Genomic DNA, 25,799 nt, shown 5'->3' with positions numbered 1-25,799 from the left:
CTGCCCTCCAGCCTGGGTGACAGAGCAAGACCCCATATCAAAACAAAACAACTGTGATCATAAAAAGCGCCATAAACACTAATATCAAACCATGCTACTCTGTCTTAAACTTTCAAATAGCTTTCAACCTGAAATACAAAATTAAGTTTGGAAAAGCAGTTTTTAACTCTGTGTTGCTCACATGCTAATTAACTGTATGACTTATGCCATGTGGAAGGTTAAATAAATAAAGTTCATTTTGGAAAGTGGGCTTCTCCTTACTGAGACGACAGTCTTTACATGAGAGTGGCAGGAAATGCTCCTGGACCCCCATAGAGAGCCTCAGTGGTCCTGACAGCGCGCCTGGGCACCGTCACCGTTCAGCCCAGCAGGTGCACTTCCTGCTGTTTATCCCACAGAAACAAAGCCGTGTTCACACAGTAGTAGCCTGTACACAGGTGTTTATAGCAGCTTTATTCATATTAGCCATAAACAGTCCAAAGGTACTTTAGTGGGTAAATAAATGTTCAACAAACTGAGCTATGTCCACACCACAGAATGCCACTCAGCAGTAAAACCAGCAGCACACACCTCCTGAGAACTGTGCAGAGTGGGCAGGCAGCCCCCAAAGGCTGTATACTGTGTGGTTCTTTTTGTGTCACATTTATGAGGTGAGAAGATTACGAAATTGAGGAAAGGCTCGAGGTTCCCAGGAACTGAGGAAGAGTGGTTTGGGGAGGGGCTGGGGATGGCATTCGCTGTCTTCGCTGTATCCATATCAGCACCTGAGTGGGGTCTTGTGCTGAAATTTGGCAAGATGTTACCATTGGGGAAACTAAAGAGTAATGAGGACTTTGTATTATTTCTTAAAACTGCAGGTTAGTATATAATTATCTCAAAATAAAAAGTTTCCGGCCGGGCACAGTGGCTCACACCTATCATCTCCGCACTTTGGGAGGCTGAGGCAGGCAGATCATGAGGTCAGGAGTTTTAAGACCAGCCTGGCCAACATGGTGAAACCCCGTCTCTACTAAAAATACAAAAATTAGCTAGGCGTGGTGGCACACGCCTGTAATCCCAGCTACTCAGGAGGCTGAAGCAGGAGAATTGCTTGAACCCAGGAGGCAGAGGTTGCAGTGAACTGAGATCGCACCACTGCACTCCAGCCTGGGCAACAGAGCAACAAGACTCCGTCTCAGGGGAAAAAAAAAAAAAAAAGTTTCCACCGGGCGCAGTAGCTCACACCTGTAATCTCAGCACTTTGGGGGGCCGAGGTGGGTAGATCTTCTGAGGTCAGGAGTTCGAGATCAGCTTGGCCAACATGGAGAAACCCTGTCTCTACTAAGAATACAAAAATTACCTGGGCGTGTTGGCACACGCCTGCAGTCCCAGATACTTGGGAGGCTGAGGCAAGAGAATCACTTGAACCCAGGAGGCAAAGGCAGAGGTGATAGAGCAAGACTCTGTCTTAAAAAAAAAAAAGTTTCCATTTTAAAAAAGTAAATTAACAAAAATTGTTTCTTATATATAATTTAGTTGCCTGCTACTATTTTGTAAACTTGGGAGAAAATTATGATTTGCTTCTGGCTGTAGTGATTTTAACTATTTCAAGAGTGTGACTTATTTAAGTTTTTACATTGCTTTATCCATTCCAGAGTATTTTTCTCTTTGAAAATAACTCCCAGTGAAATTGTCTTATCTGGACAACTTCGGTGTTGCCCTCCCAGTGGCTTCTTCCATTATAGTGACTCTCTCCCCGGCTCTCGGGTTTTCTCGCTCACTGGGCAGCACTCACCTTGCACCTGCTGCCAGTCGCTTGGGGTGCTGGGCCTTCTGCGCGTCTGCACCAGGTGCCACAATGGATTCTTTCCACTGTTCAGTCTTAGGATTCGTTTCCATTTAGAGCTGTTACGAATAGAGCCGCTGTCCATTCTTGTGTGTTTGGAAGGTGCTGACTGCTGATGAGCCTCGTGCGGTGCCTGTGGAGGTTGGTTGCAGGGATCACAGTAAACAGGAGCTCAGCCTTAGTCATGACGTGGGTTTCCCCACAGTCGCCATGCCAGTGCCAGCCTGTCTTGCCACTGTGCCATGAGCATGCCGTGCCCCACAGCCTCTCTGCACTTGCTGCGGGTGTGGAGCTTCTCAGGGCTCTGACGGGGGCTCGGACAGGAGCTCCAGTGTCCACTTCCTGATGGCTGATCTCTCGAGCCCTTCCGGAGGCTCAGCCCGTCCTGCTGCTGTGCTGTGAGCATGCCGTGCCCCACAGCCTCCCTGCACTTGCTCTGTGTCTGGAGCATCTCAGGGCTCTGACGGGGGCTCCAGCGTCCACTTCCCAATGACTAGTCCCTTGAGCCCTTTCAGAAGCTCAGTGGCATCTGGGTGTTGTCCCGGTGGTGTTCCTATTAAAGCCTCCAGGACGTTCTTCTGTAGGGTGAGGATTTTCTTCTCATTTGTAGGAATTATTTTTTATATGTCGGCAGATTTTTTTGTCCTTTTTAAAAATGTATTTACTGAGATGAAATTCACGTAAAATTTGCCATTTTAATCATTTGAAAGTCAGTATTCAAAATGCTTTGCCACCATCACCACTATCCAATTATATCCACCTCCCCAAAGGAGTCCCCATCGCTCTCAGTTCTCCCCCCAACCTCCTCATGGCCACGGAGCCACTTCCCGGCCCTGAGGGCCGCTGCTTCCGGCCACGTCACATGGGGGCCTCTGTGTCTGGCTTCCATTTAGCGTCACGCCCTCCAGGCCTGGCTGCGTCGCCGTGCGCACCAGCACTTCACCCCTTTTTATGGCTGAAAAACATTCCATGCCAGCATGTCAGATACGTGTTTGCAAATGTCTCGCAGTCTGTGACTTGGCTTTTCACTTTCTTACTGGTATCTTTTGATGAACAGAAGTTCTTAATTTCAGCGTCATCCAGTTATGAATTGTTTTCTTCGTGGCTGTCTTCCGTGTCTGTGAAAGATCCGCCTGCCCCTGGGTTGTGAAGATGCTCTTTACTATTGTCAGTGAGCGTTCTGTTGTGCTTTTCTCATTAGCTCTGCAGTCCACTCAGAGGTGAGCTTCCGTTGTGTTGGAAGTGAGGGAGTGGATGAGGATTCCTTCATTCACGTGCGTTTCTGAATGCCATGCGTTGAAAAGACCTCTTGTCCTCCTTCTATAGCGTCACTCTGTCAAAAACCAAGTAGCCATGTTTGTGCGTGCATGTGCATGTGTGTGTGCTTTGTGCATGACGTGTACCTGTGTTCATGCATGTATGTGCTTTGTGTATGGTGTGTATGTGTATGCTTTGTGGTGTGTGTACGTGGTCTGCGTGTGTGTGCTTTGCGGCATGTCTACGTCTGTGGTATGCTTTATGTGATTGTGTATGTGGGCATGCATGCATGTGCCTTATGTGTGGCATGTGTACATGTGTATGCGTTTGTGTGTGCATGCATGTGTGTACTTTGGTGTGGCATGTGGTGTGTGTATGTGTGTGTGGCATGTGTGCGTACATACATGTGTGCTTTGTGTGCGTGTGGTGTATATGCATGTGGTATGTGTTCATGTGTGTCCGCTTTGCGTGTGATGTGTGTACCTGTGGTACGTGTGTGTGTGTGTGCACATGCCTCTCTGACTCTGTCCACCTGCCCTCAGCTGCACCGTAGCTTGATCTCTGTGTTGGGCCCAGCTTTGTTCTATGCTAGGGTCGTCTTGGCTCTATTCGTGCTCTTTCCAGATTCCACTCGAGTGTTTAGATTCAGCTGGTCAGTTTCACACACACAGAAGTCTCTTGGTGTTCCTGTGCGTCTGTCGGCCACGTGAGGGAGCGTCCGCCGGTCTGCCGGGCTGAGCCCGTGGTGCTGTTATCTCAGTCTTTCGTCTTTCGTGGGTCTCAGTGTCTTGCAGTGTCGGGTGCGGGTCTTCTTTTGGGTTGAATCCTCAGGATGTGATGTTTTTGTTGCCGTTAAAAATCGTAGTTCTTGGCCGGACGCGGTGGCTCCCGCCTGTAATCCCAGCACTTTGGGAGGCTGAGACGGGCGGATCGCGAGGTCAGGAGATCGAGACCATCCTGGCGAACCCGGTGAAACCCCGTCTCTACTAAAAAAATACAAAAATCTAGCCGGGCGAGGTGGCGGGCGCCTGTAGTCCCAGCTACTCGGGAGGCTGAGACAGGAGAATGGCGTGAACCCGGGAGGCAGAGCTTGCAGTGAGCTGAGATCCGGCCACTGCACTCCAGCCTGGGCAAAAGAGCGAGACTCCGTCTCAAAAAAACAAACAAAAAAAAATCGTAGTTCTTTACAAGTTTCTTTTCTTTTCATCTGATGCTGCTATCATCTACAATTTTACTTTCTCAAGATAAAAATCATCTTTCAGGTTGGCCGGTGTCAGCCATGCCTCATCCACAAGGCTGCCGGAAGCCTGCGTTTCACAGAGCTGCCATGAGGCTCCTGCGTCGTGGCTGTCCAGCCAGCACTCTGCCGTGGCCGCGAATCTGGGTTATCAGATCAGCCGCTGCAGACATGCCAATGCTTCTCTCTGGCTTCGTGCCCGCCTAGTTCCGTTGCTTGTCGCCCTGTCGCTTTCTCTCTGCTTTGAGGCTGGTAGTGGGAATGAGTTTCTTTTTTTTTTTTTTTTTTGAGACAGAGTCTTGTTCTGTTGCCCAGGCTGGAGTGCAGTGGCCGGATCTCAGCTCACTGCAAGCTCCGCCTCCCGGGTTCACGCCATTCTCCTGCCTCAGCCTCCCGAGTAGCTGGGACTACAGGCGCCCACCACCTCGCCCAGCTAGTTTTTTTGTATTTTTTAGTAGAGACGGGGTTTCACTGTGTCAGCCAGGATGGTCTCGATCTCCTGACCTCGTGATCCGCCCGTCTCGGCCTCCCAAAGTGCTGGGATTACAGGCGTGAGCCACCGCGCCCGGCCGGGAATGCGTTTCTAACACTACCACCAGGCTATTCTGATTCAAGGTAAAGAAAACGTATCACAAATATTTAAAACAATTGAAAAATATTCTCATTCAAAAATTTCAGTGCAATCTGTATGGATATTTGTTTCAAATATTTTTAAATAATTTTTTCCCCCGGTAAGGTTAATTCAACTAATAGCAGCCTCCACATGTCAACCTCTGAGACCCAGCAGAGGCCCCAGGACCCCTCTCCCTTTGCACAGCTTCTGTGTTTTCTTGTGGTGGCTCTGCTGGGTCTCGGGGTATCCTTGGGATGGGGGTGACCCTGGTGCACTGTGGGGTCTCGTGTAAAGCTCAGTCCTGCCTCTCTCAGGTCACGGAGCTGCTGGACGTCTCCATGGAGCTGGGCTGTTTCCTGGCCGGAGCGCTGGTCTCCTCTCAGGGCCCCATGGTCACCGAGGAGATCGCCGCCTCCATTGAACCCATCCGCGACTTCCTGGCCATCGTTTTCTTCGCCTCAATAGGTAATCTTCCTTCTTTACATTATAATTGTGTGGGTTAAACACATGCAGAGTGGTTCTGTAATGTGTTTATGTGCATATATATTTATATTTTGTATAGCAAAAATGGTTATCTTAAAAATTAAGTGTATTCAGCATATTTCAGTTTGGATTGCTAGTAGCCAGAAACTATTTTCTGCTTTATAGAGCGCAGAGAAATCTTACTTTATTATACTGTTTCTTCTGTCCCACTTTTCTTTTAGGCTCGGGGTGCCTGTGTAAGTTCGTGACACGGGTAATGAGTGTAGCAGGGCTTTGGTGTGCAGATGGTTTTGTCACCCAGGTAACGAGCATAGGACCCTCGGTAGTTTTTTAATCCTCACCCTCCTCCTCCCAGCCTCCACCTCGCACAGGCTCCAGTGTCTCTTGCTGCCGTCTTTGCGTCTACAGGTACTCGGTGTTGAGCTCCCACTTTTAAGTGAGGACATGTGGTGTCTGGTGTTCTGTTCTTGGGTTAATTCATATGGAGAACAGCCTCCAGCTGCATCCGTGTTGCTGCAAAGGACGTGATTTCCTTCTGCTATGGTTATGTAACATTCCCTGACGTGTCTGTGCTGCGTCTTCTTCATCTGGTCCACTGTTGATGGACAGTGGGATCCTTGGAATTCACAGTCTGGGCCGATTCCATGTCTTTGCTGTTGTGAGAGGCGCGGTGATGAACATGTGAGTACCTGTGTCTTTTGGCAGAAGAATGTATGTTCCTTTGGATGCAGACCCAGCAGTGGGATTGCTGGGTCCAGTGGTAATTCTGTTTTCAGTTATTTGAGAAATCTCCAGACTGGTTTCCATCGCGGCTAATTTACAATCCTACCAATGGTTGTCTAAGTGTTGCCATTTCTCCACAACCTCGCCAGCATCTGTTGCCTTTTGACTTTTTGGAATCACCATTCTGACTGGTGTGAGATGGTATCTCATTGTGGTTTTGATTTGCATTTCTCTAGTGACCAGAGATGTTGAGCATCGTTTCCATATACGTGTTGTGTTGGCCGTGTCAGTGTCTTTCGAAAAGGGTCTGTTCTTGTCCTTCCCTGTTTCCTAATGGGGTTGTTTGCTTTTTGCTTGCAGATTTGTTTAAGTTCCTGCTAGATTATAGATACAAGACCTTTGTCAGATCCATAGTTTGGAAGTATTTTCTCCCATTCGTAGGTTGTCTGCCCTGCTGAGCATTTCTTTGCTGGGCAGAAGCTCCTTAGTTTAGTTGATCTCACTTGTCAATTTTTGTTTTTGTTGCGATGGCTTTTGCAGTCTTCTTCATGAAACCTTTGCCAAGGCCAATGTTCAGAGGTTTTCTTACAGGGATTTTATAGTGTTCAGCTTTACATGTAAGTTTTTATTACACCTTGACTTGATTTTGTATGTAGTGTTAGGAGGGGGTCCGGTTTCCGTGTTCTGCGTGTGGCTGGCCAGCGATCCCAGCACTGTTTGTTGAATGGGGAGTCCTGTTCTGGTGCTTGTTATCGTAGGCTTTATGGAAGAGCCGATGGCTGTGGGTGTGCGGCCTTATTTCTGGGTCCTCTACCTGTCCCGATGGCCTGTGTTTCTGTGCCAGTGCTGTGCTGTTCTGGTTGCTGTAGTCTGTGCTAGAGTTTGGAGTCAGGTGGCCTCTGCTGCCTCCAGCTTTGTTCCTTTTGCTTGGAGTTGCTTTGGCTACTCGGGCTCTTTATTCTGCAAGAGGAAGATTGTTGCCATGCACACGATTGCTGGTCACTGCCATGCTTTATTGCCGCCGAGATGTGTGCTGTCGGTGGGCATCGAAAGCAGCCAGATCACCTTCAGGGGAGAATGCGTGTTCTCATTCCCCCTCATCACGGGCACTGGTGCCCACACGGGGCAAGTCCTGGGAGCTCAGGGTCGGCCATGGAAACTAACATGTCAGTGGCAAATTTGGAGGAAATACTAATTTTGACACAAAAAATTTAAATTGAGCATACTGAGATGGGCCCTTTGTTGGGGTCTGTGGAGCAGCCTGGAGTAGTGACTTGAAAGGGATGGAATCACAAGGGGTCTGGCGTCGGGACACGTCCCTGGCAGCTGTCCACTTGGCAGGGGTCTGAGATGCCCTGTGCTTTACAGGGGCCACAGACTCAGCACAACCTCAACAAAACTGAAAATTCAAAAGCTGATTCTGAATTTTATGTGGAAATTCAAAGGCCATAAATAGCCGAGGCAGTCCTGAAAGCAGCACAGAGTTGGGAGGCTTGGGGCCCTTGTCGCAGGTGAAATAGGACCATTCAGCAGGGGCTCCGTGACCTCCTGACCCCAGTGCAGCCTTGTGAGCCACTGTGTCCCGTGAGCACCTCCCCCGCCCTCCCTCTGTGTGACCCCACCTCCTCCCCCTGCCCCCCGCCCACCCTCTGTGCGTGACCCCCACCTCCTCCCCCTGCCCCCCGCCCACCCTCCCTCCCTTTATGCGTGACCCCCACCTCCTCCCCCTGCCCCCCACCCTCCCTGTCCGTGACCCCCACTTCCTCCCCCTGCCCCCCCGTGTGTGACCCCCGCCTCCTCCCCCTGCCCCCCACCCTCCCTGTCTGTGACCCCCACTTCCTCCCCCTGCCCCCGCCCTCCCTGTGTATGACCCCCGCTTCCTCCCTCTGCCCCCTGCCCTCACTCCTGGTGACGCCTCCTCAGGAAGCTAAATAAACTGATTTCCTGATCTTCGTTTCACTTCTTTTAGATGAGGACTAATAACATGGATCAGGTCTGACCTGATTTTTCCCATGTTGCCCCAGCCCCAGGCTGCCCTGGCCATGACCCGGTATCTTGTCAGCCAGGGCTTTGTTGCACATGCATGTTTGAGAGCTGCTCTTATTAAAAATCTTAAAATTTCATAAATATGTTATTTACACAGACATACTTGCAATTATCTTCAAACTAGAGTTCTTTTGTATTGAGAACCCTTTCAATTCACATAATTCTACGTGTTTGTGCTCTAGTTTTTTGTACTAAGTATATCAGGGAATTCAAGTTAATTTTTCTGCCGTCTGAGAAACTTGTTTATAGCTCATTTTTTTCTCTAACTCGGCCAGGACCTTATTTTTGTTCTAGAGTCCAGGCAGCACATAGACGGCATCTGCCCGCTTCAGATGGCAGCTTTGCCTCTGTGCGTGGGACCTGATGTCCACTTCAGGGCGGCAGAAGCCCGGGTGGAACTCCCGGCTCCAGCAGATGTGTCCGGGCTGCCTGCCTGTGCAGCCTTAGAGACTCTGCTGGTCAGCCACAGCCACCTGCAGGCCAGCAGGCGTAGCTCTCGGGTTCCAGCCCTGAGGCTCGTGCCTGCCGGGTGAGGCCCAGGCTGTGCTTCTGAGTTGAGGCTACATCTGGAGGGTATGAAAGGAGAAGGGCAATCTTTAGGCCCCGAGCGAGGAAGGGCTTCTGTGCTGAAGGATGGTCCAGGAGGCGCCACAGAGCAAGGTCGGGGTCTTGTGGATGGCGCGTGGCAGTGTGGCCCTGGCCCAGGTTTCAGAGCAGGTGCTCTTCCCACTAGATGAGGGTTTGGCCAGCTGCGGCCCAAGGCCTGCTCACCACCTGCCTTTATAAATGCAGCTTTATGGAAACAGTCACGCTTGCTCATTTACTCTTTATCAGTGGCCGCTGTTGTGCTACTTATTTAGCTCGGGCCATCAACAAAATTCTCCAGACTGGGCAACTCAAATAGTAGATGCTTATCTCTCACAGTTGTGGGGGCTGGAAGTCCAAGATCCAGGTGTCTGGCGAGGGCCGTGCCTGCTCCACAGATGCTGCCTCCGTGCTGTGTCATCTGTGGCTCAGCTGCCATGGCCTGCGCAGAGAGATTAGGTTCTCACGCTTACGGCCTCATTTTGCCTTGAGTAGCTCCTGCAGACCCTGTCTCCAGATACAGCCACACTGGGGCTGGAGCCTGAACATAGGAGTTTGCAGGACACTCAGTCCACAGCAGGTTTTCCATCTTGGCCTTTGTGGAAGACGCCTGCCCAGCACCCTAATTCCTAGTCACTTGCAGCTTTACCGACAATGTCAGTCATTTGGTGTGCCTTGTGAAATTTTCAGCAAGGATTTCATCCTCTGCTCCTCATATTTCCCGCATTCAGAAGCAGGCACCACTGGCTCTGGGACAGTGCTGGGAGCTGCCTTGCCGTTGGGCATCCCTCCCTGGTGGACGCAGGTGTGCACCCCCGCCAGCCTCGCTCACCTTCATACCGTGGCCTGGTGCCTGTGCAGGCAGCGTCCTTAGCACAGTCCTGGGCCGGGCACACAACTCAGATGGCATATTCATTTACTTCGCCTCCAAATCGACATTCACAGATGAGGAAACTGAGGCACACACAGATTGAAACATCGACCTGGGTCCAGCTAGTGACTGCGGTGCTTCTGGGCGCTACGGGGCTGGTGGGCTCTGGGAACCCAGGACTTGAGCCCAGAGCCCACACAGTTTCTCATTATGCTACACCAAGTATAGGTTTGATATTTGTTTTGAGAATAAATGACCCTACATAGAAAAGTCAGCATAGCTCATTAAAGAAAGTGAAGGGAGGTTTCCTGTCTCTCACTTTGATTGCTGTTTTGGGGACTGACTGGAATGCATTCAGCTCCATAATTATTGACTCACTGCCTCCCACTCCCCCTCCGACCGTGGGCTAGGAGCTCTGAGCTCAGGCAGGGGTGAGTGAGCCATGTCCCCAGGGCAGCCCTGCCTCAAAGGAGCTTGCAGCCCAGGGTGGGGTGGGGGCAGATACAGGGACACAGGCGCCCAGCTCAGCTGAGAGCACAGGAGCCTCCAGGTCATCTGTGACTGGCCGGGGTGAGGGATGCGCCAGGTGCAGAGGTGGAGGCTCAGGGCGTGCTGGGGAGGAAGAGAGGCTCGTGGAAAAGTCCAGAGGTAGGAGGTGGGAAGGAAGCCTGGAGTCTCTGGAACAGGACATTCCCAAGCAGGAAGGAAGCCAGTGGGGCTGGAGATGAAGGCGAGGCTTTCCTCGGGGCAGCAGCAGGGAGAAGACACAGTCTGGTACGCCCGAGGTAGGGAGCCCTCGGTACCTGTGTGGCTGTGATGTGAGGCCCCCTTTGGGGAGGGGTGGGAGCATCCCCTGTGGCACACACTGTTGTGAGCTTGTCTCAATCATGTGGCGTGGACGTGGGGCTGTGACGGTAGTGACTTCCTAGACATCGATGTGGCCACAGGTGGCCTGGACCGGGCATTGCAGCAGGACAGAGGCACAGACATCCTGGGGGGATACAGGACTAGGGCCAGGGCTTGGCTGACAGCTGGGGCAAGAGGGAGGTGGACCCCAGGCCGTCATGGGGCTGGGGCTGATGAAGGGGACACGGTGGGGCCAGACTTGTGGCCAGGGTAGGAGGGGCCATGGGGCGCACTGAGAATGGGCATGGAGGGGGCAGCTCTGAGACCCAGACCCAGGAGGAGGGGCCATGGCTAGAAGACTGGGCGGCTGGGGAAGGCAGCCCTCAAGCGCAAGAGAACCTGGGTCGGGGCAAGAGGAAAAAGGCAAATGTTTACATTTGTGTTTGTGGGTCAGGTAGAGACAGTGGTTTGTGAACGGCAGAAAGGTCATGGGTCTGTTCCATGCACTTAACCCTGGGGTCTGGGTCCCTCCAATGAAGAGGAGGCCTCTGGGCTGCCGGGTTCCTCCGAGGGCAGACGTGCATCGCCGGGCAGCCCCAGGGTGTGACTGGAGAGCTGAGCCCAGCCCCAGCACCACCAACCCCGTCTGCGTCACTCAGCGGGACAGCCCAGTGGGCAGCCACACGGTTTCAGAGAGCCCTGAGAGCAGAGAGAAGAAATACGTAGAGACAGTGTTTCCCATTGTTTTTCAAAATGTGTGAGCCAAATAAAGCAGGGAAAGGAACACTGACCACAGACGTCCTGTGAGCGTGGCACTCCTGGGCACTGTGGGGCTGCTGGGCTCCGGGATCATCTGCACCTCAGCTGGAATATTTCCTGAAGGAGCGCCAGACCGAGTGCTGCCTCTGTGTGTTTTGCTGTGTTCTCTGCAGTTGAGGCCCGTTGCAGGGAGTGGAGCTGGGATTCCACCACATCAGACAGGTCACCCTGGGGCAGCCTTTTCCCCGGTTCACTCAGGAAAGGGACGGCTGTTTAGCATTTGCTTCTGCTTTGACAAGTGCGCTTGGGAGGATTTAGGATTTCAATTCCTGTATTGAAGCAAGTGACACACTGAAGTTGTGAGAAATGGTGTGCACTGGGGGAGGCTGTCCTGTGGTTGTAACATGTCTGTTCTGTTCCAAACAGGGCTCCACGTGTTCCCCACATTTGTGGTGTACGAGCTCACGGTGCTGGTGTTCCTCACCTTGTCAGTGGTGGTCATGAAGGTATGGGCTGGAAGGGTCCACGCCCCTCGCAGTTTGCAGGCCCAGCACAGCCCTCCCTGTGGCCCTGGTTTCCAGCGGGGCCCACATCAAGCCTGCAGAGCTGGCCCTGTCCCTTGTCTCGGAGGAGGGCCACTGGACCCCGGGGGAGGCAGATGTAGATTAGGCTGGGTGGTCTGGGTTTGTCCATGTGATCGATTGTTTCGGAATTGAGGGTGTTTAAAAGGGGGAACTACCTTTTGGGACCCTCAGGACGGGCCTTGGCCGCAGTCCGACCTGTCCTCTTCTGACAGATGCAGATGTGCTTTTTAAAGACCTGAGAATGGTGTAGGCACTTTGTCTGTCCTGCATGACTGCCAGTCACGAGCTGCCTGTGTCCACATTGAACTGAAGGTGTGGTGACGTAGTCAGCAACCAGTGGCTTTCTGCCTCATAAACAGTGACTTAGATGATTTCCATTTTAAGGAGCCAGAATCTATGATGATCGCTGGGCCACTCCACCAGCTTTTAGCTGCTCAGCCCAGAGACACGCATCTCTCTGTATGAAAAAGAAATTTCCAACTTGAGTACCCCATGCTTAATGCTATTAATCTAGTTTGGTTGGGACGAGGGCAGGGGGGCGGGAGCCGGGGGGCAAGGGCAAGGCTTATTTTCTGCTAATGAACCTAAACCCTTAATGTTGCCTTTTTGTTCTGTGTGGATTATTTAAGATGTTTTGCATGTGTCTGGTGCCTTCGGGTATTTGGAGTGCTTCTGTGCATTTCCCTGGTTGGTGTGTTATTCGGGGACCATCGCAGCGTCCCTGTGGTTTGTCTGGGTTCTCTCTTTCGTGTGTGTTTAACTCTGTGTGGGTCCGGTCTTCAGCGGTGGCGTGATGAACCTCTCTTGCAGTTTCTCCTGGCGGTGCTGGTCCTGTCTCTCATTCTGCCGAGGAGCAGCCAATACATCAAGTGGATCGTCTCCGCGGGGCTTGCCCAGGTCAGCGAGTTTTCCTTTGTCCTGGGGAGCCGGGCACGAAGAGCGGGCGTCATCTCTCGGGAGGTGAGTGGTTTCCCCCGCAAAGCGCTTCTTGGGCAGCACGGGCTGCACTCTGGGTTTGAGGCAGGTGTGGCGAAGGTGGCTGGCAGCCTGGGGGCAGGGTCTTCCTCCAGGTGGGCACACAGAGGCCTGGCTGCTCTCTGCTCATCCAGCATGTGACGTTTTCAGAGGAAAGGTGCAGTTAGTACTACTTGAACTGTTGCATTAACTTTTTACAACAATTCTAATTGTAGTCAGATATTTCTTCTGAAAGAAAACTGACTTTTTAAAGCTTAACTGCCAGTGTGCACATAAGTATCACCCAAGAAACTGAAATACCAGCGTGCCCTGAGAGCTGGGTGGAAGCTCCTGTGGACACTGGGATGGCCGTGGGCATTCAGATTCACGGGCTTGTCTCCTTGCATTTTGTAAGGGTGAGGCGGGTAGAAGTCCAGGTGTTAAGTGCAGTGGAAGTAATTGCTGAAAAATAGAATTGCTTACAGGAAGCTCTACCTGCGGCCTGACCCAAGGCCGCATCCCCGGGGTCAGGGAAGCTGTAGGGCAGGCTCACTTGTGCTGCGGCCCGGGTTGGCCTTCAGGCAAACACAGGCTAAAGCTGTTACCCTGTGGCCCATCAGGACTAACCATGCATCATTGATCTTCAAATCACAGCCCCTCCTGCATCCCAGTGTCCTCAACTTCTGGCTGTACTTCGATGTGCTTTAAAGAGATAGTAGTGAATTTATGATGTGCAGGCATCCCTCCCAGCACTCAGCGTGACCGCGCTCAGCTTCCACCCCCCACCCACCCGTGCAGTCATCCCTCCCAGCACTCAGCGTGACTGCGCTCAGCCTCAGGACTCTAGCTTTGCAGGCGTCCCTCCGAGCTCAGTGAGACTAGCCCTGTGCTTTCCTATTGCAGGTGCAAGTCCTGACAGTGTCTGTGACCCACTCTGCACTTTGCTGTTGCAGGTGTACCTCCTTATACTGAGTGTGACCACGCTCAGCCTCTTACTCGCCCCAGTGCTGTGGAGAGCTGCAATCATGAGGTGTGTGCCCAGACCAGAGAGACGGTCCAGCCTCTGATGCACGGAGATGATGGACCTTGGAAGGGAAGCATCTGTGGGGAATGTGCGCTTAAATGGCCAGCAGCTGCTCCTTCTGGGAAGCTCGCACCTTGGCAACAGAACAGCTCTCTAGCAAAGTGTCGGTGCAGTCGTGTTATCCTGGTTTTTACAGAATATTCCTGTCCCATTTTAGAATTTTCCAGAGTAGTTTATTTGCAGTCAGTTGATTATGTGCAGTAGACCTGGGGCGCTGCATTTTACCAGTCGCCTTGAATGTGTTGCCTGGATGTGCCTTTTTTTTCCCTGAAATTAATTATTATTAATTTTCTATTGTGAGTTCATCATAGTTTTTTTAGTAAAGAAGCAAAATTAAAAGGCATTTAAAAATGTGCAACTTCTGGCTGGGCGTGGTGGCTCACGCCTGTAATCCCAGCACTTTGGGAGGCCGAGGTGGGTGAATCACGAGGTCAGGAGATCAAGACCATCCTGGCTAACATGGTGAAACCCCATCTCTACTAAAAATACAAAAATTAGTCAGGCATGGTGGCGGGTGCCTGTAGTCCCAGTACTCCGGAGGCTGAGGCAGGAGAATGGCGTGAACCCGGGAGGCGGAGCTTGCAGTGAGCTGAGTTCGCACCACTGCACTCCAGCCTGGGCGACAGAGCAAGATACCGTCTCAAACAAACAAACAAAAAAAAAGTACAACTTCAGAATTATAATCTATTGGTCAAATATTTGTTATTAAACATTTCTGTAATGTGAAGTTGTAATCCTAGCAGTGAGCTTGGAAGCTTACTTTTGATTCTTAAAGCCTATGTTTTCTAAAATGAGGCAAATATGGATGTCTGTTTGCCTTTTATTGTAACTATTTTAAATGAAATAATTTCATGTCAATTTCTATTAGTTATGTCACTTAAAATATTTGGTTTTAAATCGCAAGAATATGTATTCTTTAATAAAGATAATTTATGATCAGGGTATAATTAATTGAAATTTATTAAAATCTTTTTATTAATTTTTTGTGTTGAGTTAATCTTTACACGAAATTTCAGCCAATTTTTTTTTACTAAGATGATTTCTAGATTAACATGCTATTCTCCAACACACCAAATTAATGCAGTGTTAATTGATAAGTTATAACTTTTGATATTTAAACGTCTATTTTGGTGATTATGTGCCCCATTTTAGAAAACCGCACAGGTGAAGATCTGAGCCTCACAAGGACTTCCCTAAGGGGCATCGTGCCCATCTGTTTTGTGGTGCTGTAATAGAATGCCTGAAACTGGGTCATTTGTAAAGAAAACAAACTTATTTCTTGAAATTCTGAAGGCTGGGGACAACAAGACAGAGGTGCTGGCAGGTCAGGCCTGCTCTCTGCTTCCAGGATGGCTCCTGGAATGCTGGGTGCTAACATGGTGGAAGACCAGGAGAGCGAACCCACTCCCTGGGCCCCTTTGTGTGGCAGCACTGATTCACAAGGGCAGATTGACCTAAACACCTCCCTTCAGGCCTCACCTCCCAATGCTTGCACTGCACATCGAAGGGACAGAAGCATTTGAACCGTAGCAGGTACCTTATTAGGCTTTTTCAATTGCATGAATTTTTTTAATTGACAGATAAAATTCAACATATTTATTGTGTACAACATAGCAAGTACTTTAAGCCAGGGTTTTCCTATAAGCGTCAGCTTTAAGAGCCTAACAATTTGATCAAAATACTTGAGATAGAGAAGGTAAAAATGCCAGGTATAATTATGTATTGCACATATAAATTATGGATTGCAGTAGTATAAATTAAAGCATTTTGAAGTAAGTTGTATCCAGTCTGGGCAACAAAGCGAGAGTCTGTCTCCAAGAAAAAACGATAAATAAATAAAATAAAAACTTATCATTAATACACTGTCAGAGATGTATGAAAAGATAGTACATCCATAAAATAAAAACAGAATACCATGAAAAATAATCAAGAAAAAATCTCTTTGAAATGAAAACCAAAAAAAAAGGATTACCAAAATAAAAAACTTGGGAGAGATGGACGAGACAGTGGAACCTAGGAGCTTGGCCAATGCTCCTAAGACCTGGGGACTTTCCCAGGTTGCTTCTGGCAGCTCTGTCCCTGGTGTCTTTGGTTCTCTTTTTCTGGACCCTCTTTTGGACAGCCTGGTTTGATCCTCTTAATTTTCTTACATTTTCCCTGCCATTTTCCATTTCTTTGTCTCGGTCATATGGGCGCCACAGATACCCACCTACACAGTAAATGAAAGAAGTCCCTTACAAACCACATCATCACAAAATTTTAGAACACTGAATAAAGTTCTAAATAGCTTTCAGAAAGAAACAAAATCAGCTCTCCGGCAAAGGGACAGAGATAAAAAGGCCTTGGGCTTCTCAACAACATGAAAGCAGTAGAGTGAAGCGGTTGAGATTCCCAAGGAAAATGAATTCCACCTAGGATCCGATACCTGGAGAATGAGCCATGAAGAGCATAATAAAGATGTCTTCAGAGTCACAAGCCCCTCCTCTGGAAGCTGCTGTGGAAAATGGTTCAAAACCAAGACAGATGACCTGGGGTCCAGCACACACAGCACCACCCTGAGGGGATTCCAAGGAGAGTTCTGGGACAAGAGCTGCCCACCTGGGTAGAGAGCAGCTGGTCAGCTTGGAGGGGCCTAAGGAAGGGAGCTCTCCAGGTAACAAAAGCACTGGTCCTCCACCTACACAGGTGTGTGTATGTGCAGGTGTGTGCGCACAGGTATGTGCAGGTGTATGTACAGATGTGTGTGTACAGGTGTGTAGGTGTGTGCAGGTGTGTGTACAGGTATGCAGGTGTGCATGGGTGGACGTGTGTGCACAGGTGGGTGTGTGCAGATGTGTGTAGGTGTGCATCTACAGATGGGCATGTGTGCGCAGGTGTGTGTGTAGGTGTGTGCAGATGTGTGTACAGGTGTGCAGGTGTGCATGGGTGGACGCGTGTGCACAGGTGGGTGTGTGCAGATGTGTGTAGGTGTGCGTCTACAGATGGGCATGTGTGCAAAGTGTGTGGGATATGTGTGTGCAGATGTGTGGAGGGGTGTATGTGTAGGTGCACATGCATAGGTGTTTGCATGCGTGGGTGTGTGCAAGTGTGTTTGCAAAGGTGTGTCCAGGTATGTAGGTGTGTGTGCAGGTGTAATGTCCCTCATGTGGGTGGGGTTGTGTGCGTGGGTGTGCACAGGTGTGTGTAGATGGGGGGTGTAGGTGTGTGTACATGGGTGTGTGCAGGTATGTAGGCATGTGTCCAGGGATAATGTCCCGTGTGTGAGTCTTGGTAGGTGTATGTATGCAGATGCAGACATGTAGGTGTGTGTGTGGTGTGTGTGCAGCTCTGCATGTGTGGGGGCTGAGTTGAATTTGCACCTTCCACTAGAAGAACTAGGGGTTGCCCAGGCTGTTTCCCTGGTTCCCAGTGGGCGGGAGGAACACAAGAGTGGGCTCACAGCCCCAGGGCAATGGTCAGGCTGGCGAATCCTGGACATGGGTCAGACATGAGCCTCAGGGCATCTGCCACTGCAAGCAAGTTTCCCATGTGAGGGACCCCAGGCACACAATGGACAACCAGGCATTGCTGTTGCTGCTGGCCTGGAACCCTGTCATGAAGAGCATGGATCTGCACAGTTGTCCCTCATTACATGTTTGTTGATTGACTGACTGAGTGAATCCAGGCAGTGAGAATAATGGCACTCAGAGGAGGGGCCCAAGGAACAGAGTTGGGAGTGGTTGCTGTGCTGTGATCCCTTGAAGGATGGTTTAGAGGCTTGTTTCTCAAACAGCAACCTATCAGTGGAGAGCAAATTCAATTTGGAAGATTATGACTGCCATTAGAAAGGGAAGTGGAACAGAATAGATGGTGAGGGTGCACCATCTCATGAAGACTTTGGTTCCATTTTACACCTACTTCCCACTTGTGTGTGTTTGTGTATGCTGATGATGCATAAAGTAGCTTCTCACTGAGGTAGTCAAGAAAGTCTGAAGCCACCGGGTGTAATGTCACTGAGGAAAGAGGGCCCAAATGGCAGGGGCAGGAAACTGAGGCTGCCCAGCATGGTCAGTGACCAGAGGGCTGTGAAATGAAGTCCTAAGAACCCAGGGCTGGGGGTGCTCTCGAGGGAGGGAATGAGGCTGTGGTTCTCTTTCCGTGGGTGTGTAACTGGAGTCTTTCCTTTCACAATCTAACCAGATTATTCCATGATCTATGAATAAGATGAAGTGTGGTCCAGAGAAACAGACCCAAGAACCAGAGGCAAGGGGAGGTACAAGGGGCTGTGAGGAAATAATTGAACAAGGATACATGTAGCTGTTGTCTATGTGAAAGATTACAAAAAAAGGACATCACTGGCAGGCGCGGTGGCTCACACCTGTAATCCCAGCACTTTGGGAGGCCAAGGCAGGCGGATCACGAGGTCAGGAGAGCGAGACCATCCTGGCTAACATGGTGAAAACCCATCTCTACTAAAAATACAAAAAATTGGTTGGGCGTGGTGGCACGCACCAGTAGTCACAGCTGCTCGGGAGCCTGAAGCAGGAGAATGGCTTGAACCTGGGAGACAGAGGGTGCAGTGAGTTGAGATTGTGGCAGTGTACTCCAGCCTGGGAGACAGAGCAAGACTCCATCTCAAAAAAAAAAAAAAAAAAGGGGGGGGGGAGGGGAGCGTCACTATTTCAAATTTAAAGATTATTAAAGGGAGATCATTGTATCACTGAAGTGTCTCCGCTGCTTCAGTGGTCTGGGGTGAGATATGCCTATGAGCCAATGTGTCCACAAACCGATGTGTCCGAGCAGGTGTCACCTGCACCCTGTGGGAAAAGAGCACATTTCTGGGGGGCTTTCTCTCTAAGCCCCTGCTCACTTCGGATGTCAGTGTCGGCTTGCACCCCCTAAACACGTGCAGGTCTGGACAGGGTTGCGCAGGTTTTGAGATGGGCATTTCCTCCCCCAGCATCTCAGGGTGTGTGCTTGGCAGCCCCAGCCCCAGGAAAAACCGAGTTCCCTGTGTTCCTGGTGTTTGTTTTACAAAAGCCTAAGTAGCAGGAACATTTGCAGACTCAGCTGAGAGGGTGAAAGGGGAGGCAGGCATGCAATGTAGGCAAAAGCTGGGAGGGGCTGACAAAGCTGCTCAAACTTCAGTTTTGGGACGGGAGGGTGAGAGGAGGACCCAGCAGCCAGGACGCGGTAGCCTCACAGAGGGTAGGGGCTCAGGATGCTGGCCACTGCTGCCACATCCCGGGCACAGGGAGACAGCCCAAGGACAGATAGACAGGTCCCACGGGCCTGTGAGTGGGTGGTGTACAGAAAGTGAGCTCTGCTGCAGAAGCCAAAGGGCACTTCCTACCCAGCTGAACTGCAGCCAAGATCCCGCTGCTCACCAAGACATGGCCTTCTGAGTCAGTCCTGGGTGCTGGGGCTGACTAGCATGATGGTTTGCAAGGGAGGAAATGGTAGCCATGGAGGTCCAGTTGTTCACTCAAGGCTGATCAACGGGACAGTGACATTCACAGAGAGAGCCCTGTAATAGGGCAGCCCCCCCTTCACACACTGAAAGCTGACTTCAGAGGCTGTTTTCTTCACTGTATTGATGGACAGCTTTGAGCTGGTGTTGGTCATTGCCATCTTCCCTCAACACTTTAATTGATATGTGAAGTTACAGAATAAGAGGTCAAAGGCACCCTGGGGACTGCATGGGTACATCATCCATGGGTAAGGCTCTGGGCCGGGGTTCACATCCTGAAAACCTGCATTCTGGAGTCTGTTTCTCACTCGAGGGGAATTTGGTGGCTCCAGAGATGTTCACTGCTCTTTGTTCTCAGAAGGGCTGCTCTGAGTCTCACAAGGGGAGTGAAGGGTCAAGGTGTGTGAATGGCAGTGAGAGCCTCCTACATGGACAGGGCCTTCTGTCCAGAGTGGGAGAGAAGAGTTTGTTTCTGGAAGGGCTCCACACCTGGAGCTGCAAGGCTGGGGCCCAGGCACGATACAGCAACAAGCTTCATCACGGCTCTCTCTGCTCAGGCTGTCACTGGTTCATGGTCACACAACCAGGAAGGAGTGTCAAGCACCCACCATGTAATGCCCACTTCACGTCCCTCCTATCCTGCCCTCGGTTTTAGAAGCTCAGTTGCAGACCACAGAATCCCCACTAGCAGGTGGAAGCAGACTGAGATTTACTCAGGAATAAAGACCGATGGTCTCCCCATCTGGGCTGAGAGCCGGTGGACATCACTGCCAGGGATGATGCGGCAGGAGAGGTGCCCAAGCATGAGCAACACTGGCACTGGGCCCCAGGAACTTCTCTACAGTCCACACAATGTCCAAAGGCTTTCCAGGAGGCCCAGGCCACTCCCATGTGGCTGCATCTCTTGTTGGCCAATTCTGCCCCCCAAGCTTCATGCAGGTAAAGCGGTGTGTGGAACCCAGGTCGCAGGCGAAGGCCCAGCTGTGAGGGCCTCTGGCAAGTAAGTGGTGATCATACTGCCTGAGCGTTGTGGTGCAGAGGGGATCTGAGGACAGGCAGACTAGGTTTGGATGGATTTGATATGCCAACCTGCCTGGAACTGTTAGAAGAAACTTCGTTCTACATTCAAAACAAGGTGGATGAGGGAGAAACATCCAGGGCCCCAGTGTGGTGTTATGCAGAATCCATGTGGTGTGGTTCTACTCTGTTTGTGGTGAGACCATGTGTGTGTTTGCAGAGGGGTTGTAGGGCTGCTCTGCTTCCCTTGCCTGAGCAGACCCCAGGACAAGTAATCTGGGGAGTGGTCCCAGAAATACTGGCAGTGAGGCTGGTGAGGGCCCCGGTGTGGCATAGGTTCCCTGGGTGTGGGAGCTGAGCCCCTTTCCCTCCCGGCAGTCCTGGTGCCAGGCTCCACAAGGCAAAGATGCTCCGCATGCCTGCAGGTAGTCCCACAATGAGCTCCGGCTGCCAAATGCACCTCCCCTCCAAGGTCTCTGCTGCCTCCCAGAGGCTCGCTTTGTTTATGGCACTGCAAACAGAATCCTGTTAAAAAGCAGTTAGAAGGCGGCACCACTCTTCTCACTCTTGAAAGCCAGCGGGTGGACCAAGTCTCCACCTTGAAATCCCAGTCACCTGCTCCAAATGTCCAGTGACCTGCTTCTGGGATTGCCACGCTGAGAGATGTGGGTTGTCTTTAGGCAAATACAAGAAAGCAAGTCTCAAGGAAAGTAGGTTTTGTTTCTAGAACATTGGAGGGACCCAAACATGTACCATATTAGGCTTTTTAAACCTGCATTCCACCCAGGGCTAGGTCAGTGAAGAAGGGCTTTGAATACTGAGGAAGCTCACAGCTCCTCATTAGTCCACTGAGATGACATTGTTACCGTGGGAACAAGTCTGGGCCTTATCTCACTGCGTCCAACCCTGCCCAGTTACACCCCACTCCCACACTGCAAGCAGGGGCTTTAAACTGTAAATCTGTCAATGTCATTCCCTGAGATGACATAGGGGCCAACCATGGGTGGTATGAGCAACAAAATGCACAATGGCCGTGCTGATTGCAAACTATAGAACAACATAAATGCATGCAAGTTCACACGCTGTTGTCATTGACCGTGTCAACACGCAAACGGAAGAGGGACCAACTGCTCTTCCCTGCAGGAAAACCTTGATGGATAAATGCCTGAGGAAAGGGGGAAACAGAAAATCCCCATGAGGCAAAGTCCATGGAACTGATTGCTGCCGACAAGACCCCCATGGATGCCAAAATCAGAGAAGTTCCAGGAGAATCAGGATTTGGTCTCCCAGTGTCTCCAGGACAAGTATCCACTACAGAGGAAGGATGGTGATTTGACCAGGAGATTCAGCTGACACCACCTGGACCTGTAGTTGGACACATCAGCTCAGGAGCCACTGAGAGACAGCCTTACCTCCACAGGATGCTTGCCAAATGGACTGGACTTCATTACAGTCCTGAGAACATGAGCCAGCAAAATCCATGCCCAGGCCCCACGACAAGGATGGTTAGGGCTGACATAGGGTCTAGCTCTGTCACCCAGGCTGGAGTGCAGCGGCACAATCATGACTCACTGCAGCCTCCAACTCCTGGGCTCAAGCAATCCTCCTCACTCAAATAGCTGGGACCACAGGTGCACACCACCACGCCCGGGTAATTTGATTTTATTTTTTGTAGACATGAGACCTCATTGTCTTGCCCAGGCTGGTCTTGAACTCCTGGGCTCAAGCGATCCTCCTGTCTTGCCCTCCCAAAATTGTGGGATTACAGGCATGGCTACAGTGTCACACTGGGTGCTGGGTTTAATATCTGTGTCATGGCCATGCCAGACATGGATATGAGGGAAACCGGAGAGGATTATGTGGGAACTCTGGGTACTATTTCTGCAACTTTTTAGTAAGTCTCAAATTCATTCAAAACAAAAAGTTAAAAACAACAACAAAGAGCTATCCACTCACCCCAAACTCTTCCTCAGCTCTCACTCCCTCTGAAGATAAATTTCAGAGTCCTCCAGCAGATTTAAAGACCTTCTTGCCAATTCCCTCCAGTCTGCACGACCCCAGCTGTCTCTCTCCACTCATCCCTGAGATCTTAAACCCACAACACTTCCTTGGATCAACTCTCCTGACAACAACATTGCCAGGTTTCTCTCTGTGGCATTTTTGTAGCTCCTAACACCTCCTCCGCAGCACTTACCATGTCTGCAGTTAACTCAGAGCCTGAGAGACTCACCCCTCAGATCATCCACACAGACCCACACGTATTTCCCTCAGCCCCTCCCCTCAGCCCCACAGACCCTTTCCACAGACTGAGAGACACTTCCCACACACCCCTCCCACGGATCCACAGACCCAAAGCAGTCCCCTCAGACCCACAGACCCTTCCCACAGACTCATAGACCCTCCCCTCAGACCCATAATCTCCCCACCCCACAGACCTTTCCCACAGATCCACAAACCATCCCCTAACTTCAGACCCTTCCCTCAGACCCACAGACCTTCCCCAACCCACGGACGCTTCCCATAGATCCAGAGATCTTCCCCTCCCTTCAAATCCTCCTCTCCCTTCAGATGCTCCCCTCAGACCCGCAGAGCCTCCCCTCAGACTATCCTCAGATCCTCCCTTCATACTCACAGACCTTTCTATCAGACTCTCCTCTTAGACCCTCAGACCATCCCATCAGTTCTCAGACCCTCCTCTCAGACCCACAGACCCTCCCCTCAGACCCACAGACCCTCCCCTCAGAGCCTCAGACCGTCCCCTCAGACGAAGAGACCCTCCCAATAGACCCATAGACAATCCCCTCAGACCCTCCTCTCAGACCCACAGACCCTCCCAACAGATCCACAGAAGCACCCCTCAGATCCTCCCCTCAGACCCTCTTCTCAGACCCACAGACCTTCCCCTCAGACTTTCCTCTGAGAACCACAGACCCTCCCCTCAGACTCACAGACACTCATCTTAGACCCTCAGATGCTCTTCTCAGACCCACAGACCCTCCTCTCAGACCCACAGTCTCTCATGTCAGACTGACAGACCCTCCTCTCACACGCTCAGACCCTTCCTTCAGACCCACAAACCCTCCTGTTAGACCCAGAGACTACCCTCAGACCCACAGACAATCCCCTAAGACCCTCAGACCCTCCTCTCAGACCCAGAGACCCTGCCATCAGATCCACAGACCATCCCCTCAGACCCTTACTCGGACCCACAGACCCTCTTCTCAGACCCTCAGACCCTCCTCTCAGACCCTCAAAACCTCCCCTCACACCCTCAGACCCTCCCCTCAGACCCACAGAACCTCCCCTCAGACCCTCACCTGAGATGCACAGACCCTCCTCTCAGACACTCAGAACCTCTTCTCATACCATCAGACCCTCCCCTCCGACCCACAGACTCTCCCCTCAGACCCTCCTCTCAGACCTGCATACCCTCCCCTCAGACCTACAGATCCACCCTCTAGACCCTCAGACCTTTCTCTCAGACCCACAGAACCTGCCCTCAGACCCACAGACCCTCCCCTCATACCCTTAGACCCTCCCCTCAGATCTTCCCCTGAGACCCACAGACCCTCCCCTCAGAACATGAGACTCTCTTCTCAGACCCTCCCCTCAGATCTTAAGACGCTCGCCTCAGACCCTCAGACCCTCTTCTCAGACCCTCAGACCCTCCCCTCAGACTCGCCCATCAGACCACCAACCCACCCTTCACACCCAGGAAACCTCTCATCAGATCCTCACGCCCTCCCCTCACACCCACAGATCCTCACCTCAGACCCTCAGACCCTCTTCTCAGACCATCAGACCCTCAGACCCTATTCTCAGACCCACCCCCAGACTCTCCCCTCAGACCCACAGACCTTCCCCTCAGACCCACAGACCTTCCCCTTAGACCCTCAGACCCTCCCCTCAGACACATAGACCCTTCCCTCAGATCCTCCCTTCAGAACCTAAGACACTTTTCTCAGACCCTACCTTCAGATGCTAAAATGCTCGCCTCAGACCCTTAGACCCTCTTCTCTGACCCAAAGACCATCCACTCAGACCCAAAGACCCACAGACGCTCCCCTCAAACCCTCAGACCTTCCCCTCAGACCCTCCACTCAGACACACAGTCCCACCCCTCAGACCCATGGACCCTCCTTTCAGACCCACACACCCTCCCATCAGATCCTCACACCTTCCCCTCACACCTAGAGACCCTCACCTTAGACCCTCAGACCCTCTTCTCAGACCCTCCCTCAGACCCACACCCCTCCTCTCAAACCCACAGACCCTCCCCTCAAACCCTCAGACCCTCCCCTCAGACCTTGAGATACTCTTCTCACACTCTCGGATCCTCCCCTCAGACTTACAGACCCTTCCTCCAGACCCTCAGACCCTCTTCTCCGACCCTCAGACCCTCCCCTCAGACGCTCAGACCCTCTTCTCATACCCTCGTAACTTTCCCTCAGACCCATAGACTCTCTGCTCAGACCCTCGGACCCTTTTATTGGACCCTCAAACCCTACACTCAGACCCTGAGACTCTCCTCTCAGAACACAGACCCTCACCTCAGACCCATGCCCCTCCTCTCAGACCCATAGACCCACCCCTCAGACCCTCGCCCTCCTCTCAGACCCACAGACCCTCCCCTTAGACCCACAGACCCTTCCCTCAGACACACAGGCCCTCCCCTCAGACCTTCCCATAAGAACCTGAGAACCTCTTCTCAGACCCTTGCCGCAGACACTCAGACCTCTCGTCTTAAACCCACAGACCTTATTCTCCAACCCTCAGGCCATCCCCTCAGACCCCCCCTTCAGATGCTCAGACCCTATTCTCCTACCCTCAGACCCACAGACTCTCTCCTCAGACTCATGAACCATCCCTTCAGACCCTCCCAAGACACCCAGAGACCCAACCCTCAGACCCTCAGATGCTCCTCTAAGACCCTCAGTCCCTCCTCTCGGATCCATAGACCCTCCTCTGAGACCCTCCCCTCAGACACACAGACCCTCCTCTCAGACACACAGATCCTCCTCTCAGACACACAGACCCTCCCCTCAGATGCACAGACCTTCCTCTCAGACACACAGACATTCCCCTCAGACCCACAAGCCCTCCTCTTAGACCCTCTGACCCTCCTCACAGACCCTCAGACCCTCCCCTCTGACCTTCCCCTCAGACCCACAGACCCTCCTCTGAGACCCTCCCCTCAGACACACAGACCCTCTTGTCACACACACAGACCCTCCTCTCAGACGCACAGACCCTCCCCGCAAACACACAGATCCTCCTCTCAGATGCACAGACCCTCCTCTCAGACACACAGACATTCCACTCAGACCCACAGACCCTCCTCTCAGACACTCCCACCCTCCCCACAGGCCCTCAGACCCTCTCCTCTGACCTTCCCCTCAGACTCTCAGACCCTCCTCCCGGATCCCCAAACCCTCTCCTCAGACCCTCAGACCCTCCCCCTAAACA

The 25,799-nt window shown here is 51.6% G+C and overlaps 1 protein-coding gene across 3 annotated transcripts in view; it reads left to right on the top strand.

Annotated features, from left to right (window-relative positions):
• Positions 1–14,823, top strand: part of LOC105485248 (transmembrane and coiled-coil domains 3) — a 60,102-nt gene extending 45,279 nt beyond the window's left edge. For all 3 annotated transcript variants that reach the window (XM_011747491.3, XM_011747489.3, XM_011747490.3), the window contains 4 exons: positions 5,247–5,397; positions 11,672–11,751; positions 12,640–12,789; positions 13,737–14,823. In XM_011747491.3, the coding sequence (XP_011745793.2) occupies positions 5,247–5,397; positions 11,672–11,751; positions 12,640–12,789; positions 13,737–13,850 (495 nt within the window). In that variant the 3' untranslated portion in view covers positions 13,851–14,823. The remainder of the gene's footprint in view (positions 1–5,246; positions 5,398–11,671; positions 11,752–12,639; positions 12,790–13,736) is intronic.
• Positions 14,824–25,799: the final 10,976 nt, after the last annotated feature.

This window comes from Macaca nemestrina, chromosome 16 (assembly GCF_043159975.1).
Source record: "Macaca nemestrina isolate mMacNem1 chromosome 16, mMacNem.hap1, whole genome shotgun sequence".
NCBI classification, from domain to species: Eukaryota; Metazoa; Chordata; class Mammalia; order Primates; family Cercopithecidae; genus Macaca; species Macaca nemestrina.
The sequence above is the reverse complement of the archived record's forward strand: the minus strand, read 5'-3'. Positions and strand labels throughout refer to the sequence as shown.